Source organism: Trachypithecus francoisi, unplaced genomic scaffold, assembly GCF_009764315.1.
Source record: "Trachypithecus francoisi isolate TF-2019V2 unplaced genomic scaffold, Tfra_2.0 Lachesis_group2, whole genome shotgun sequence".
Classification (NCBI taxonomy): domain Eukaryota; kingdom Metazoa; phylum Chordata; class Mammalia; order Primates; family Cercopithecidae; genus Trachypithecus; species Trachypithecus francoisi.
This window is the reverse complement of record NW_022681465.1, coordinates 84,199,158-84,213,160: the sequence shown is the minus strand read 5'-3', so window position 1 is coordinate 84,213,160 and position 14,003 is coordinate 84,199,158. Positions and strand designations below refer to the sequence as shown.

The 14,003-nt window shown below is 38.7% G+C and overlaps 1 protein-coding gene across 1 annotated transcript; it reads left to right on the top strand.

The window, feature by feature from the left end:
- Positions 1 to 288: 288 nt before the first annotated feature.
- MOCS2 (molybdenum cofactor synthesis 2) lies at positions 289 to 12,304 on the top strand. The gene is made up of 7 exons (XM_033179548.1): positions 289 to 355; positions 1,446 to 1,567; positions 2,879 to 3,023; positions 7,841 to 7,968; positions 8,564 to 8,714; positions 9,639 to 9,762; positions 11,701 to 12,304. Exons 3-7 carry the CDS (start codon positions 2,926 to 2,928, stop codon positions 11,764 to 11,766), a joined length of 567 nt encoding a protein of 188 aa, XP_033035439.1. The 5' UTR covers positions 289 to 355; positions 1,446 to 1,567; positions 2,879 to 2,925; the 3' UTR covers positions 11,767 to 12,304.
- The last annotated feature ends 1,699 nt before the right edge of the window (positions 12,305 to 14,003 follow it).

The following is a 14,003-nucleotide window of genomic DNA, read 5'->3' as shown; positions in this document are numbered from 1 at the left end:
TAACGCAGGCGGCTAGTGTCCACGGGAGTCTGGCCTCTGCTCGCCTACACCACGACCTCCTTCCTGGGGAGGACATGCGTGGTCAGCCCTTTCTCCATTTCCATACTGATTGCTCCCTCTCACCGCCAAGACCCATCTCAGAAGCAACATTAATCCAGGCATAGAACAGTCCGCCAGAGTGAAACAGGTAGAGCCGGGCGCGGGGCGGAGCTAGTTGTGCGCATGCTCCGTGAAGGCGTAGGCGGGGGCCAAACGCCCTCCGGTTGCGACTGCGCACCGGCTACGCCCCGCGCCTGCGCGTCTGCGGCTGTAAGTTCGTCCTGCTGTCCCAGGAGGGATGGTGCCGCTGTGCCAGGTAAGGGTGGCGGGTGTGCGTGAGGGCCTGGGTCCGGAGCCCTCCTCGACGTGTCTCTCCTGCCCTTTCCCTTCATAGACCCAGCCCTGGTCAGTCGGACCTCCCCACTAGCCCCCAACTCACACCCACCCTGGCCGGCATCTTCGGTTTGGGGGCGCCCCCGCCCCCGCTCGCCCCGCCCCCGCCCCCGCCCCCGCCCCCGCCCCCGCCCTCGCCCTCGCCCTAGGGCCCTCAGGGCTTTGCTGCTTCTGCTGCCCCAGCAGAAGTCGGGTCCACTCCGAGAACACCTGTCCGCTCACGGCAACAAGGACAGGTTCATTCTGAAGGAGCCTCGACCTTTTGTGGCCACCTCTTTCCCAGATTATTCCTTTTGATGAAGCTACAATTTTAATCCGAAAAGAAATGCACCTCATTTCTGCTTCATCTGTAGATTTCCACATTCTTGATTATTTGCAAACCTGTAATTATTTCGTAAAGAGTAGTTTGCACGGAGGGACAGGTGCCTATTTTACTTCATCGGATCCCTTACATACCAGGCTGCTGGCACAACTTTGTTCTAGCAAATACCCGTCTGTCCTGGGTTTCAAACCTACTTGCTTCTGTAAATGTCAGATTTACTATGTTGCATAACTTAATCCTTAGCGTCTGGGGACAGTGTTATGCAGACCGGAATCTAAGGTCATTTGACAACCGTGAGAAACAGGTTTTTCGCTTATTTGTTCATTTATTTTATTTGTGTAACTCATCTCTTGACTCAGACATTTGTTCTTTGCTTACATGTTTATAAAAGGTGCTATAGACAGCCTTAACAGGTTTTCATAGAAAATAAATACTTAGGATTTTAATGATGGCACACTTAAGTTTATAAAACTAAAAGGCATCCAGAAATTAGTCTGAATTATATTTAAAACAACAAGTTTTCAGAATTTGAACTTGTAGATATAATGAAATTTTTTACGGGTTATTTAGTTTTCTTTATAAAATTTGTCTTTGATTAAAGCAATACATTTGGAAAATGAGAAAACTGCTCAACATTGACAGTCAGAAGACGAGTATGAGTTGTTATTAAAAGCATTTTCTTTACTTTCAGGTTGAAGTATTGTATTTTGCAAAAAGTGCTGAAATAACAGGACTTCGTTCAGAGACCATTTCTGTGCCGCAAGAAATAAAAGCGTTGCAGCTGTGGAAGGAGATAGAAACTCGACATCCTGGGTAGTGAAAAATTTGTAGAAAGCATATGAGTAACACTTAAATATTTTCAAAATACATAAATGATAAAAGTAAAAATAAGGTTAATTTCGATTTCTGTGCTTAATGTCAAAAAGAATCGTTAGTTGTATTTTTTTGGAACCACTGAAAAACTCTAAATATGCACCGTATTTTAAGAAAAGTTAAAGATATTTCACCCCAAAACACAGTGAACCCCAGAGGGACATAATTATATTCTCTTTAATGATTTACAAAACACTGCACATGTCACTTCTGCAATTTTATAACATTAAATGAATTTGTTACAAATTCAATTAAAAATGTGTGCTTTAAACTTTTTGTTCTGTCCCTCTCTTTAGAGAGCTCAACATAGACATTTCTAAGATTAAAAGAAAAATGAGTTACAACAAATCCTAGATGCTGCTGAATTTGAGTTTTTGTAATATTTAATTTTTTTTTCTGGTTCTTGAAAAGCTATGATTTTACTTCTGTCATTCCCACTTCAAGTTCTTTCTGAAACAAAATATAAAAGTGACTTATTTGAGGGTGATTCAGGAATATTAATTGTGTCACTTAAGCTTGTATAATTGTTTAAGCCTAATTCTGTGTAAAAGATACTCCACAATATATGTTTAAAAGCAAACTACTTCATGATTTCATATCTTTTAAGTCGCCCTTACAGTGGCCTGATAATCAATGAAACACAGTGGAATCTCCTGTTCTGCTTTACCTGGAGGGAGATAGCTGGTCTTGTATACATTTTCACTGTGCCTGAAAAGAAAGCTTACCGTTGTTCAGGTATAAAGGAGCAGCTAATAAAGCTGTGTTGCAGGTGGCTCTATGACCTATGCCATCTTTTCATCTTTCTAAGCAACTTAATTGAGTAGGATAATGTGTACAGGCGTAGTCTGTGGGCAGCTATACTTAGGCTTGTACACATGGGTAGAAGGACCCTGGAAAGGCCATGTACTGATAGAAGGACCCTGGAAAGGGCATGTACGGAAACTTTTCTTTTACCTGGTTTGAGTGTTGCCTCCAGTCTGGTGGGTTTTTTGTGCATTTTTTTGTTATTTAATTCCCCAAGGCATACAACATCCAATAAAGAGTTGACAGCAGCAGTTTAACGTATCTTTGTGGTGTATAAGTATGTTTAGTGGATATGTCCTTTCTCCATATACTATGTGTAAATTTAATTGGTAATTTTGCAGGTGATGCTTTATATAATTATATCTAGGTAGTCTCTCTAGTTGCAGCTGAAGAGATTTGAGGTCTATCATAGCATTGATACTTTGAGTCATACTTTTTCCCCTTTAGATTGGCTGATGTTAGAAATCAGATAATATTTGCTGTTCGTCAAGAATATGTCGAGCTTGGAGATCAGCTCCTCCTGCTTCAACCGGGAGACGAAATTGCCGTTATCCCCCCCATTAGTGGAGGATAGTGCTTTTGAGCCATCTAGGTATGTGAGATTTGTTTTCCTTAATCAGTTGTGTGGGGAAGGATCATACAGATGATAAAGTGTATGTGGTTTGCTGTTAATGTATATTCTTTGTAAGTCTCTCTGTACCAAATCTTTATTGATACAACAACTCTTCATTGGTGCCAATAAATTTATGAATATCTACCACCATCTCTGCATCAAGTCTATTGTAAGCTGTTTAATTACAATAAACATATCAGTTTGATATGTTTCATTTAACATGGTTTATTGAGATCTTACGTGTCAGGCACAGTGACATATTAATATCCATATTTTGCAGGTGGAAAAACAAATTCAGAGGACTTAAAAACCTTGCCTTTGATCACATAGCTAATCCCATAGCTAATAAGTGAAAGAGCCAACTTAAAAAGAATTTATTTAACTTTTAAGTTCAGGAATACATGTGCAGGTTTGTTATATAGGTAAACATGTATCATGGCGGTTTCTTGTGCAGATTATTTTGTCACCCAGGTATTAAGTCTAGTGCCCATCAGTTATTTTTTCGATCCTCTCCCTCCTCCCCCCCCCACCCTCAAGTAGGCTCCGGTGTCTGTGGTTCCACTCTTTGTGTCCATGTGTACTCAATATTTATCTCCCACTTATAAGTGAGAACATTCGGTGTTTGGTTTTCTGTTCCTGCATTAGTTGGCTAAGGACAATGGCCTCCTGCTCCATCCATGTCCCTGCAAAAAACTTGATCTCGTTCTTTCTTATGGCTGCATAGTATTCCATGGTGTATATGTACCACATTTTCTTTACCCAGTCTACCATTGATGGGCATTTAGGTTGATTCCATGTCTTTGCTATTGTGAATAGTGCTGCAGTGAACATACTTGTGCATGTGTCTTTATGACAGAACGATTATATTTCTCTGGGCATATATTCAGTAATGGGATTTCTGGGTTGAATGGTATTTCAGTCTCTAGGCCACACTGTCTTCCACAATAATTGAACTAATTTACACTCCCTGCAGCAGTATATAAGCATTCCTTTTTCTTCACATCCTTGCCAGCATCTGTTACTTTAATAATAGCTCTTCTGACTAGTGTGAGATAGTATCTCGTTGTGGTTTTGATTTGCATTTCTCTAATGATCAGTGATATTGAGCTTTCTTTTCATATGATTGTCTTCTTTTGAAAAGTCCCCGTTCATGTCCTTTGCCCACTTTTTAATGGGGTGATGTTAGACCTTTGTCAGACACATAGTTTGCAAAATTTTCTCCCATTCTGTACGTTGTCTGTTCACTCTGTTGACAGCTTCCTTTGCTGTGCAGAAGCTCTTTAGTTTAATTAGATCCCATTTGTCAATTTTTGCTTTTGCTGCAATTGCTTTTTGTAAATCTTTGCTTGTTCTTATGTCCAGAATGGTGTTGCCTAGGTTGTCTTCCGGGGTTTTTCTAGTTTTCAGTTTTACATTTAAGTCTTTAATCCATTTTGAGTTAATTTTTGTATGTGGTGTAGGGAAGGGTCCAGTTTCAGTTTCAGTCTTCTGCACATGGCTAGCCAGTTATCCCAGCACCATTTATTGAATAGGGAATCCTTTCCCCATTGCTTGTTTTTGTAGGTTTATCGAAGATCAGATAGTTGTAGCTGTGGAGCTTTATTTCTGGGTTCTGGGTTCTGTTTCATTTGTCTATGTGTTCTGTTTTGTACCAGTCCCATGCTGTTTTGGTTACTGTAGCCCTGTAGTATAGTTTGAAGTTGGGTAGCGTAATGCCTCCAGCTTTGTTCTTTTTGCTGAGGATTCAAGAGCTTTTCAAGAGACGACATTTGAACTCATATTATTGGACTGTCTCTGTACTTTTTTCCAACCACACTTACTAATACTAGATGATAGCTCTCCTGGCCACGGAGAAATGTAGAAAAATTACACAGCCAGTAATGCCTGAAAAGAAAGCTTACCATTGTCCGGGACTAAAGGAAAATAGCTTTATTGTTATGGCTTTGTTGCAGGTGGCTCTTCTACCCATGCTACCTTGTCATTTTTCTAAACAACTTAGTCCATATACAAGTCGGATAATGTCCAAGAACATTGTTCAGTATAGTCTAGGGAGATCAGGCTTCTTATAAGTACAGACAGAATGAGGCTTAATTTATTGTCAACTGAAGAACAAATTCAGTAGAAATTAACAGTCATCCCTGAATAAAAACTCTTGGTCAGTTAGGAATGAAAGAAGACTTTCTTAATTTGGTAGGATTTTTATTCAAAATCAGGAGTAAGTATCATACTTAATGGCAAAAACTTGGTTCCATTAAAGAAAGGAACAAGTCAAGGATGGCTTTTTATCTTTTTTACCCATTTTTTCCCCCACCCTCCTGGAGGGCAATGCCACAAGAAATGAAGAATCAGTCTGTAAAGCAGATTGCCTCTCATGTCGACACTAGGCTTCTTTCTCAGGCCTACTATCTGGACATACTAGAAGAATCTCTTGTCAGATACGTATCTCAATGCTATTTAGAAACTGTGGTCACCATATCACCACCATGATTTCAAGAGGTGGAATTTGGGTTTTTTGGTATTTGGAATTTATTCAGAAAACTATAGGTTGCCATTAAAGAGGTATTGTGGTAATTACAGTTGTTCTTTGAAAAGGTTACGAAGATTACTCAAAAGCATTGTGTGTTACTTTAATGTGTTTGGCAAGACTGGCATTATGCATTTTTAAAACCTGCCAGCTAGCTTTTAGTAGTCTTGTAAAATCAGAAGTTGCGGGAACTCAGTATGGTTTGAAGCTCATAGACCATATTTGTATTACCTATATTTTCTTGCAAGAAAAAGAGGTGGAAGACACTTAGGTGGCTTGTGCAGCAGATGAAAAATCCTGGAATCCAGTGGTATATGAAGAATAGTGCTGTTTCCGTGGTGGAAAGGAGATAGGAAAAAGAACATTGGCTTAACTAAGACTCCTTGGTTGGAATTTCAGCACCTTGAGTGAGTTCCTTAACTTCTCTGAGCCTTCTTTCTCTCATCTTTCAATTCAGATGAAATCTTACAGGATTAATAATTATATTCCTCATTGCTTGCAAGATTCTGCCTATCAGTTCAGCCTCAGCCTGTCCTGTTCTCTCCATTCGTTCTAGGTTCTGGAGCACATCACACCCTTTCTTGTCCCAGAGCCTTGGCATTGGCCACTCCCTCTCTCTGCCTGGGGGCCTGTGCCCTGGTTTCTTTACAAGACTTCCTCCTTATCTTTCAGGTTGCAAGTTTTCATACAGCCTCTTGAGAGAAATCTCCCCCAGACCCCAGGTTCTGTTTCCGAAGCCTGTTTATTTCCATGAGTTATCCCTATTTGTAATTCTGAGTTTCTCCTGTAATGCTTTGTTTCTCCTATTTGAATGTGAGCACCCTGAGGAAAGGAGCTTGCGCTTCTTTCCCCTGGTTGATCCCTAGTGCCTGGCCCTAGGCTCTGGCCCTTAGTGAGTATGTAGTAATGTTTGAGGAATTAAATGAGAAATGCATGGCAAAGGGCTTTGCACAATACCTGGTAAATAAGTGTTCAGTTCATTCCCTTATTTCCTCAGTTACTTACCTGGGGTTTTGCCAGGTTGTGAAGGGAACCCAGTTCCGGTAGAATCACTGTCACTTCTGTTCTCCCTTTTTTGTTGGATAAAGAAAAAGGCAGCTTTAGGTGTAGTGCTTGGTACCACAGTGGTGAGAGGGGATGGGCATGTAGGTGAAAGTGGCAGTAACCTCTACTGTACCTTGATGGGAGATATGAATAGCAATTACAGAATTTGGAATATATTGGCATTGAGATAGATTATATTTTAGTGATCATGTTAATGATAGATTACTTTTTGTGTCATGCCTGATTCATTATGAATATTTATACACATAATTGAGTTTTGCTAATTTTTACGCTTGCTTATTTTTATCATTCAGATTAAATCATGCCTCCTGACACATCTAATGGTCGGGAAAAAAAGGAAAGATACATTTTATCTGAGGAATGTGAGCCCCTCAGATAAAACATTAAGAGGCACCGATAGGCACTGGAATGAAATGGCAGTCATGTCACTCCCTCTTAAGCTGCATCATTACCTTTTTTTTTCTTTTTTTCCTTTTTTTGAGATGGGGTATCACTCTGTCACCCAGACTGGAGTGCAATGGCATTATCAATCTCAGCTCACTGCAACCTCCACCTCCCAAGCTCAAGCAATTCTCCTGCCTCAGCCTCCCAAGTAGTTGGGATTATAGACATATGCCACTACCACCCGGCTAATTTTTGGATTTTTTGTAGAGACGGGGTTTCACCATGTTGGCCAGGCTGGTCTCAAACTCCTGACCTCAAATGATCCACCCGCCTCAGCCTCCCAAAGTGGTGGGATTACAGGTGTGAGCCACTGGTCCCTTGAATCCACTTATGAGGGCTGCAGACTAGCTGAAGCTAAGAAACCATAAAATCCATATGCTGGACACTCTAACTTATACCCACCCTATAGTTCAACAGTGTACAGCCAATCCGTGATCAACATTATCTTGGTATGCCTGTGAGAATTCTTGGTGAAACTTTGTATCATTGTATCAGCCCACTTCTTGTTCCCTTTGCCTTTAAAAAGCTGCTTGCAACAAAGGCTGAGGGAGTGCTCCCCAAGGGAACTCCCTGAAGTATCTTAGAAGTATCCTGGCCCACTATCCTTGTCTTGGCTCATGTAAACTCTTTATATTTTGTGCCACAGCCTCTTCTTTTTACATCGACATAATGTAGAAAAAAATATAAATTGAAAGAGCCTGTAAGTTGTTGAGTGTTTTACCTCTAGGACTTTTGTTAATGTTTACTAACGTGTCATTTCTAGGAAAGATATAGATGAAGTTGAAGAGAAATCTAAAGACATTATAAACTTTACTGCCGAGAAACTTTCAGTAGATGAAGCCTCACAGTTGGTGATTTCTCCGCTCTGTGGTGCAGTATCTCTCTTTGTAGGTGAGTGTTAATTTTCATTGTATCTATCACTGCACAAGACAATAGAAATTACCATGTTCTTTCCATGTTCATTGTTAACGGAGGAGTTTAAAATACTGAACTTTAAACCAAGGTTACCCATGATGGTGGGTAGACTTTTTTTGTAGTTCTTATTTTGTTTTAGTAACCTTCAAATTAACCTATATTAAATTACAAGGCATTTTGAAAAGTAGGATAAAAGTCATTGTTAGGAGAGAGAATTCTAGATTTTCCAAAATTGAAGGTAAAAATGTACTTGATAGTCCTGGGAACATAAATATTTTCCTTTTAAGTATCTGTTAGTCAGGAGAGGAATATTGCCTGCTTTGCCAGGTGAGTGTTTTTAATAAGCTTGATTAATCAGTGCTGTTTTATTTCCTTATCATCTTTGTGATTGTCTGTTTTATTTTCCTAATAATCAAATTTCGTTTTTAGAAGATTTCAAAGTAGTTTTAGAAGAATTGGTATGCTGCTTGTTTACTATTAAAAATAATCCTTTTTTATTAACGTGCTATTTCTTTTGTAGGGAAAAACCTTATTTTAATTGTTTTCTTTTTCTATTTTTTTATTTTTAAAGGGACTACAAGAAATAACTTTGAAGGGAAGAAAGTCATTAGCTTAGAATATGAAGCGTATCTACCCATGGCGAAAAACGAAGTTAAAAAGATTTGTAGTGACATTAGGCAGAAATGGCCAGTCAAACACATAGCAGTGTTCCATAGACTTGGGTATGATTTCCTTTATCAATTTAAAAGTTAAGTATAGTTGTTTTCCATCTTTGTACTAACTCTGATTCTTGAATCTTTCTTAGGAATTCTGTATTACCATGACAGGAACATTCATATATTATTTTTGGAGGACAGTAGGGATGGCTGTTAGTACCTTTAGTGACTGCCTGGTGGGTTTTGATATTGGGAGAGCTCTTGTTGCCTCTGTTGCTATAACAAAGTGCACCTATGCCAAGACTTTCAGGCCCTTGGCCTACGGGCCTGTGCTAATGTGTGCTAAAGGCCTTGAGGCCTTTTGAGAGTTGTTTTGTGGTCTAGAGTCTGTTTATATGACAATCTGTGACAGATTCTTTTTGATATAAATGCCTCTGAAAGTCATTAAAGTGGTTTGCCTTTTTGTACCCCTAAAAAGACAAGAGTTCTTGGCTTTAAAAAGAAGCCAGTAATTGAGACTTTATCTATCATACTCTATTAGTTACTAGTTTGTTATTAATAACCAGTAGTTTTATTAATGGTTAATATTATCACTCCTATTATTTGATATTTATTATTTTAAATTTTGTATTATACTCGTTGGGACATAACTTTGTATATCTAGGCATTACCTGGCACTGTGCCTTGTTTGTTTGAGTCAGGCGTTTGCTGTATCAGTGAAAGGATTTCCCTTGGTGCCCATCAGAAGGGTTTAGTGGATAGATTCTAACAAATTAGCTGTAGCATGAGCTTCATCTGCTGCCTCTGCTGAATGCTACTGCGATGAACTACTCTTTTCTCACTGGATGTTTATGTAAAATAGAACTACAGTGTAATTCTAAGACTGCATACCTGGATTTTTTTTTTTTTTTTTTTTTCATCTATCCAGCAGATTCTTTAACACATAGATTCAGAGGTGATAGTGATTTTTTTCTCTTCATCTTGTTAAAGCTTGGTTCCAGTGTCAGAAGCAAGCATAATCATTGCTGTGTCCTCAGCCCACAGAGCTGCATCTCTTGAAGCTGTGAGCTATGCCATTGATACTTTAAAAGCCAAGGTGCCCATATGGAAAAAGGTAAGTTAAGAAAATAATACATTTTACCATGTGGGCCTGATTTCTCTCAGGAATTTTTAGATAAAACCCCCCATATTCATGGACTTTTTACTAACTGTAGTATCTTGTTTTCTTTATCTGTGAAATATCTTTTTTCCAAGATTTGTTAAGCATGAAAAATATGTGCCCCAAAGAATGCATGGCACAAAGTAAGCCTCAACGAGTGGTAACAGTGAGAATTCCTAGTCTGGACTGTTGGAGAAGTTAATATATGAAGTTATTTCTCTTGCATTATAATTCCCTTGAATTAGAAGGTCTTTCTGTTGGAGAGTGAGAATAATGCATTAGCTATTTAGGTGGTGGCTAAAACAGAAATTCTTTAAGGTGAAAGAGGCTTTTCCTAGAGGTCCTTTTTAGGGAAAAAAAAAAGGTGAGATATTGCTCCCTCTGAGAAAATGCACAGTGAGTGGGTTTAAAAACAGAAATAGGAACTTCTGGCATGTTTTCTGTCAATAAGGGCAAGTAATTCTCTGGTTAAATAGAGCATTCTGATGGGATGAAAAGGCCCAACTCCCTAGTTTCTCCTCTGGTGTAGTAACATTTCACAGTGGGATTGTTCTGTGGTTGTACATTCAATGTCTAGAATTGTCTAGAATTGCCTTCAGCATTATTGCTGACAGCAAAGCAGAAGAGTTAATGAACAGCTCAGTAGATCAAAAGACCAGAGCAGAGAGCCAAGGCTTTTAAAGGGCACTTCTCCCCTCCTTCTCAGGGGACCTGCCTCAGTCAGTAGTAGAAATAAGCAAGTTGGACTCATAACCACAGCCTGGAAAATTTGGTGACCGTGTTTTCAGAATAAAATTGAAGCCCATTGTTGTAAGAGAATACATAGGGATTAGAGGATAAAATATGTGAAAGGAAACTTAGTGAAGCTCAGATGTATTGTTCCCTTGCTATCAACAAGGCTGACACAATTTTGACAGAACAGGAGGCAGACCCCCAGAGAGGGAAGGTAGGAAGAGCTTTCTAAGATCTGCTGCAAGCCTGAGAGGCAGGGGTAGCTTTCTCTACCAGGGAGGAAAGGGTGCACAGTCAGTGGACAGAAAGTAGATGGGAGCAACCCCAGAAATACAGGTAATGAGCAGGAGTTGGGGCATATTCTTGTTTTCATGCTTTGAGGACTAGCTGGGCTTCGTATTTTGCTTTTGTTTGTCCATAGAGAGTCGGACGAAGTGCAGGAGTTCAGAGAACAGTTGTATTTGAATTCCTCTCCCCACAGAAATGGAATGTGACTAGAGAGTGAGAAGAAAAAGTGATATGTTTTTCTTACCACTTCTTTCCACAAACTATGTAACTTCTAGTCTGGTTCTAGTCTTGGCCTGTGCTTTGTGATCATCTGTGATATAGGGAAGGGTGGCAGGTAGGTAGAGTGCATATGTCACAGAACAACTCACACCAGAGTGCAGCTCAAACTTGTTTAAGAACTTCTGAGAGGTGATCACGTAATTTAACAGCTAATGAAGATATTTGCCTTTGGAAAAGCATATTTAGAAATGTTGAAGTAGTAGGTGTGTTTGGAAAGAAAAAAAATGTTTGAAACTAAAGACCTTCTATGTATCTTCCCCTATGTAACCTTCTGTCTTCCCCTGTGTAACCTTGCCCATGATGTGTCTCATCATGACCCCAAATAGAATTGTTTATTTCCTTCTGTGGTTGTACCCTGTTTTGCTATAGCTTCTTGTCTCTTATGTTTGCAGTTGTGTTGAGAGTCCTTAAATGTAGAGAACATGTCCATTCATTTTTCTGCTCTCAGTGCCTTATACAAATGTCTAATGGATTGTTGAAAGAGGAGCCATTGAAATAGATGTGATATGCATTTGTCTGATTTATTCAAATGTATTTTGTATTCATATATTAGAATGGTCTATTTTTAATACCTCTTATGATTTTGTGTTTTAGGAAATTTACGAAGAGTCATCATCTTGGAAAGGAAACAAAGAGTGCTTTTGGGTATCTAACAATTAATCACTTAGTTTTTAGAGCCTGCGATCTTAACTTTGTTAAACTATTATCGTTGATCACATTTTGATTTTTTTCTCTCCACATTAGGATAGTTTACTGAAGCAGAGTCTCTTATGTTATACTAGTGGGACAAAAGGGAGAAAAAGGAGCAAGATAAATGGGTATGTAGGATGAAGGGTTATTTAAAATGGAACTAAAGATAGAAGGAGGACTGTAGGAAAGAAATGGAATAATTTGAATGTGAGGAAAGATGTCTGTGGTAGACATATCCTTCCATGACTAATTTCTAATTGTAACTCAAACTCCCATTGAGGTATGGGCCCTCCTCAGTGACTTTAACTGACTCAGAAAGATACTCCCCCACCACCCCCACCTCACCACCCCCGTCCCGGTTCAGGGATAGCATTATTATCAAGGATGCATGACAGGAATGTTGGCAGAACTGGAGAGTATTAACAAATCATTATCAGACAGTCTTAATATATATTTTCAGAAATATATTAAAAATAATAAACTGAAACCGATTTCAAAAGTTTAAAAATAGTATTTTCTTTTTTTTTAAATTGCCTAAAATTGTTCTTACTATGGAGATTTCTGGGATTTCAGAATCTATAATCTTACCAGAAAACTTTTTGTTTTTATTAGTTGTTAATTTTGTATCAATATATAAATCAGGACAAAATTGTCATAAATACCTGTTATGATTTTGTGTTTTAGGAAATGTACGTGGTTTGTGTTAAAATGTTTAGGTAAATAATGCCCTAATTTTTAGTTGGTTAAGCTTTATAGTATTTTGATAGACTTGTATATGTAAGTCCCATATATTTCTTAAAATTTTTTCCAGCTTTATTGAGGTATACTTGACAAAAATTGTATATAAAGTATACAATATGATGTTTTGATACACATATACATTGTGAGGTGATTACCACACTCCAGCTAATTAACATATTCCTCACCTCACATAGTCCCTTCTTTTGTGTTGTGAGAATGTTTAAGATCTACTCTCAGCAAATTTCAAGTAAACACATAGCTCATAAAATAATAAAATACTAGCACAATTTGGGCAGTTGTCGTCATCACAAAAAATTTGCATTATGCATATTAAGAACAAAAGGTATACTTTCAGACACTTAGATTGAAGGATTTTTTTCTTACGTTTGGGCAAATAAGAAACCTAGTAATCCTATTTGTTATATCTAGTGAAAACATCTTTTACTTAAGGAACCCATTTATTCAACAAATATTTATTGAATGCCTATTTTGTGCCAGGCACCCACCCAGTGATCTTTTCTATCAACCTAAAATACCTCCGGGAACACTCTGCATCTTATCTGTGGCTGGGACCCACAGGACAGCCACACTGACTTTAGGAATCACCTGGTTACATCAGTTGATGCTTATTCCTGGAGAGATTGGTCCAGAAGGATACTGGAAGGGCAGACAAACCCTTCTCCTACTTCCTCTGCCGGGTTCGGGTTGCCTATTTGGTCTCAGCCTTACCCTCTCAGTTCAGTGACACTCACTCTGTGCTTGCCATCGAGCTTCAGCCTGTCCCCATTGGAGAGCAGGGGTGGGTGTTGGCTGTTGATTATATCTGAAAGCACATTATCATGGGGTTACTGGGTCACTGTAGATATTTCTAGGATTTTGTACATAGGTTGTGAAATGGATGTTTATTTTGTCATATGCAGTGTTGATAGGTATATGTGGATTTCAAGATTTTCTTACTTAAATATTTCTTTAGAAGTTCCTTATTGAGGGTAATGATGTTTTTAAAGAACATAGAACATTCTTTATATTTTAAAAGAATCATGCCTTCAGTAAGTAGGCTTTATTCTAAGTTTGGAACTGAGACTGTTATGCTTTTAAAGTCTACAATAGAGAGGTTAAGGAGTTAACCTGGGGGCATCCCAGAACTGGGATGCAATGGCCTTGAAAGATTTTAGTGCATTGCACTTGACTTAGATAGGATCTTTCCTGACCCTTGCTTACTTAGGAATGGCAGAGTTAATTGGTGGTTCAGGTATTAAGGGGCTACTATCACTCTGATATGTAGCTTTTCCATCTCTGTAACTTGTCTTCAAGTAACTGGAAGAGTAATAAAAAAAAAAAAATAGCCTTTAATCAGATTGCCTGCAGAAAAAAAAAAATAGCCTTTAATCAGATTGCCTGCAGTGTTTCATGGTCACTTTAAAGCCATGACTTTGCATGATTGCTAGGTAAGTTCACTCAAGAAA

Excerpts from the sequence above, each read along its gene's own strand:
- MOCS2 (XM_033179548.1), top strand. The coding sequence starts at position 2,926 with ATGTCGAGCTTGGAGATCAGCTCCTCCTGCTTCAACCGGGAGACGAAA. Across the intron at positions 3,024-7,840 it reads AGTGCTTTTGAGCCATCTAG|GAAAGATATAGATGAAGTTG; the intron begins GTATGTGAGATT and ends TGTCATTTCTAG. Across the intron at positions 8,715-9,638 it reads GCAGTGTTCCATAGACTTGG|CTTGGTTCCAGTGTCAGAAG; the intron begins GTATGATTTCCT and ends ATCTTGTTAAAG.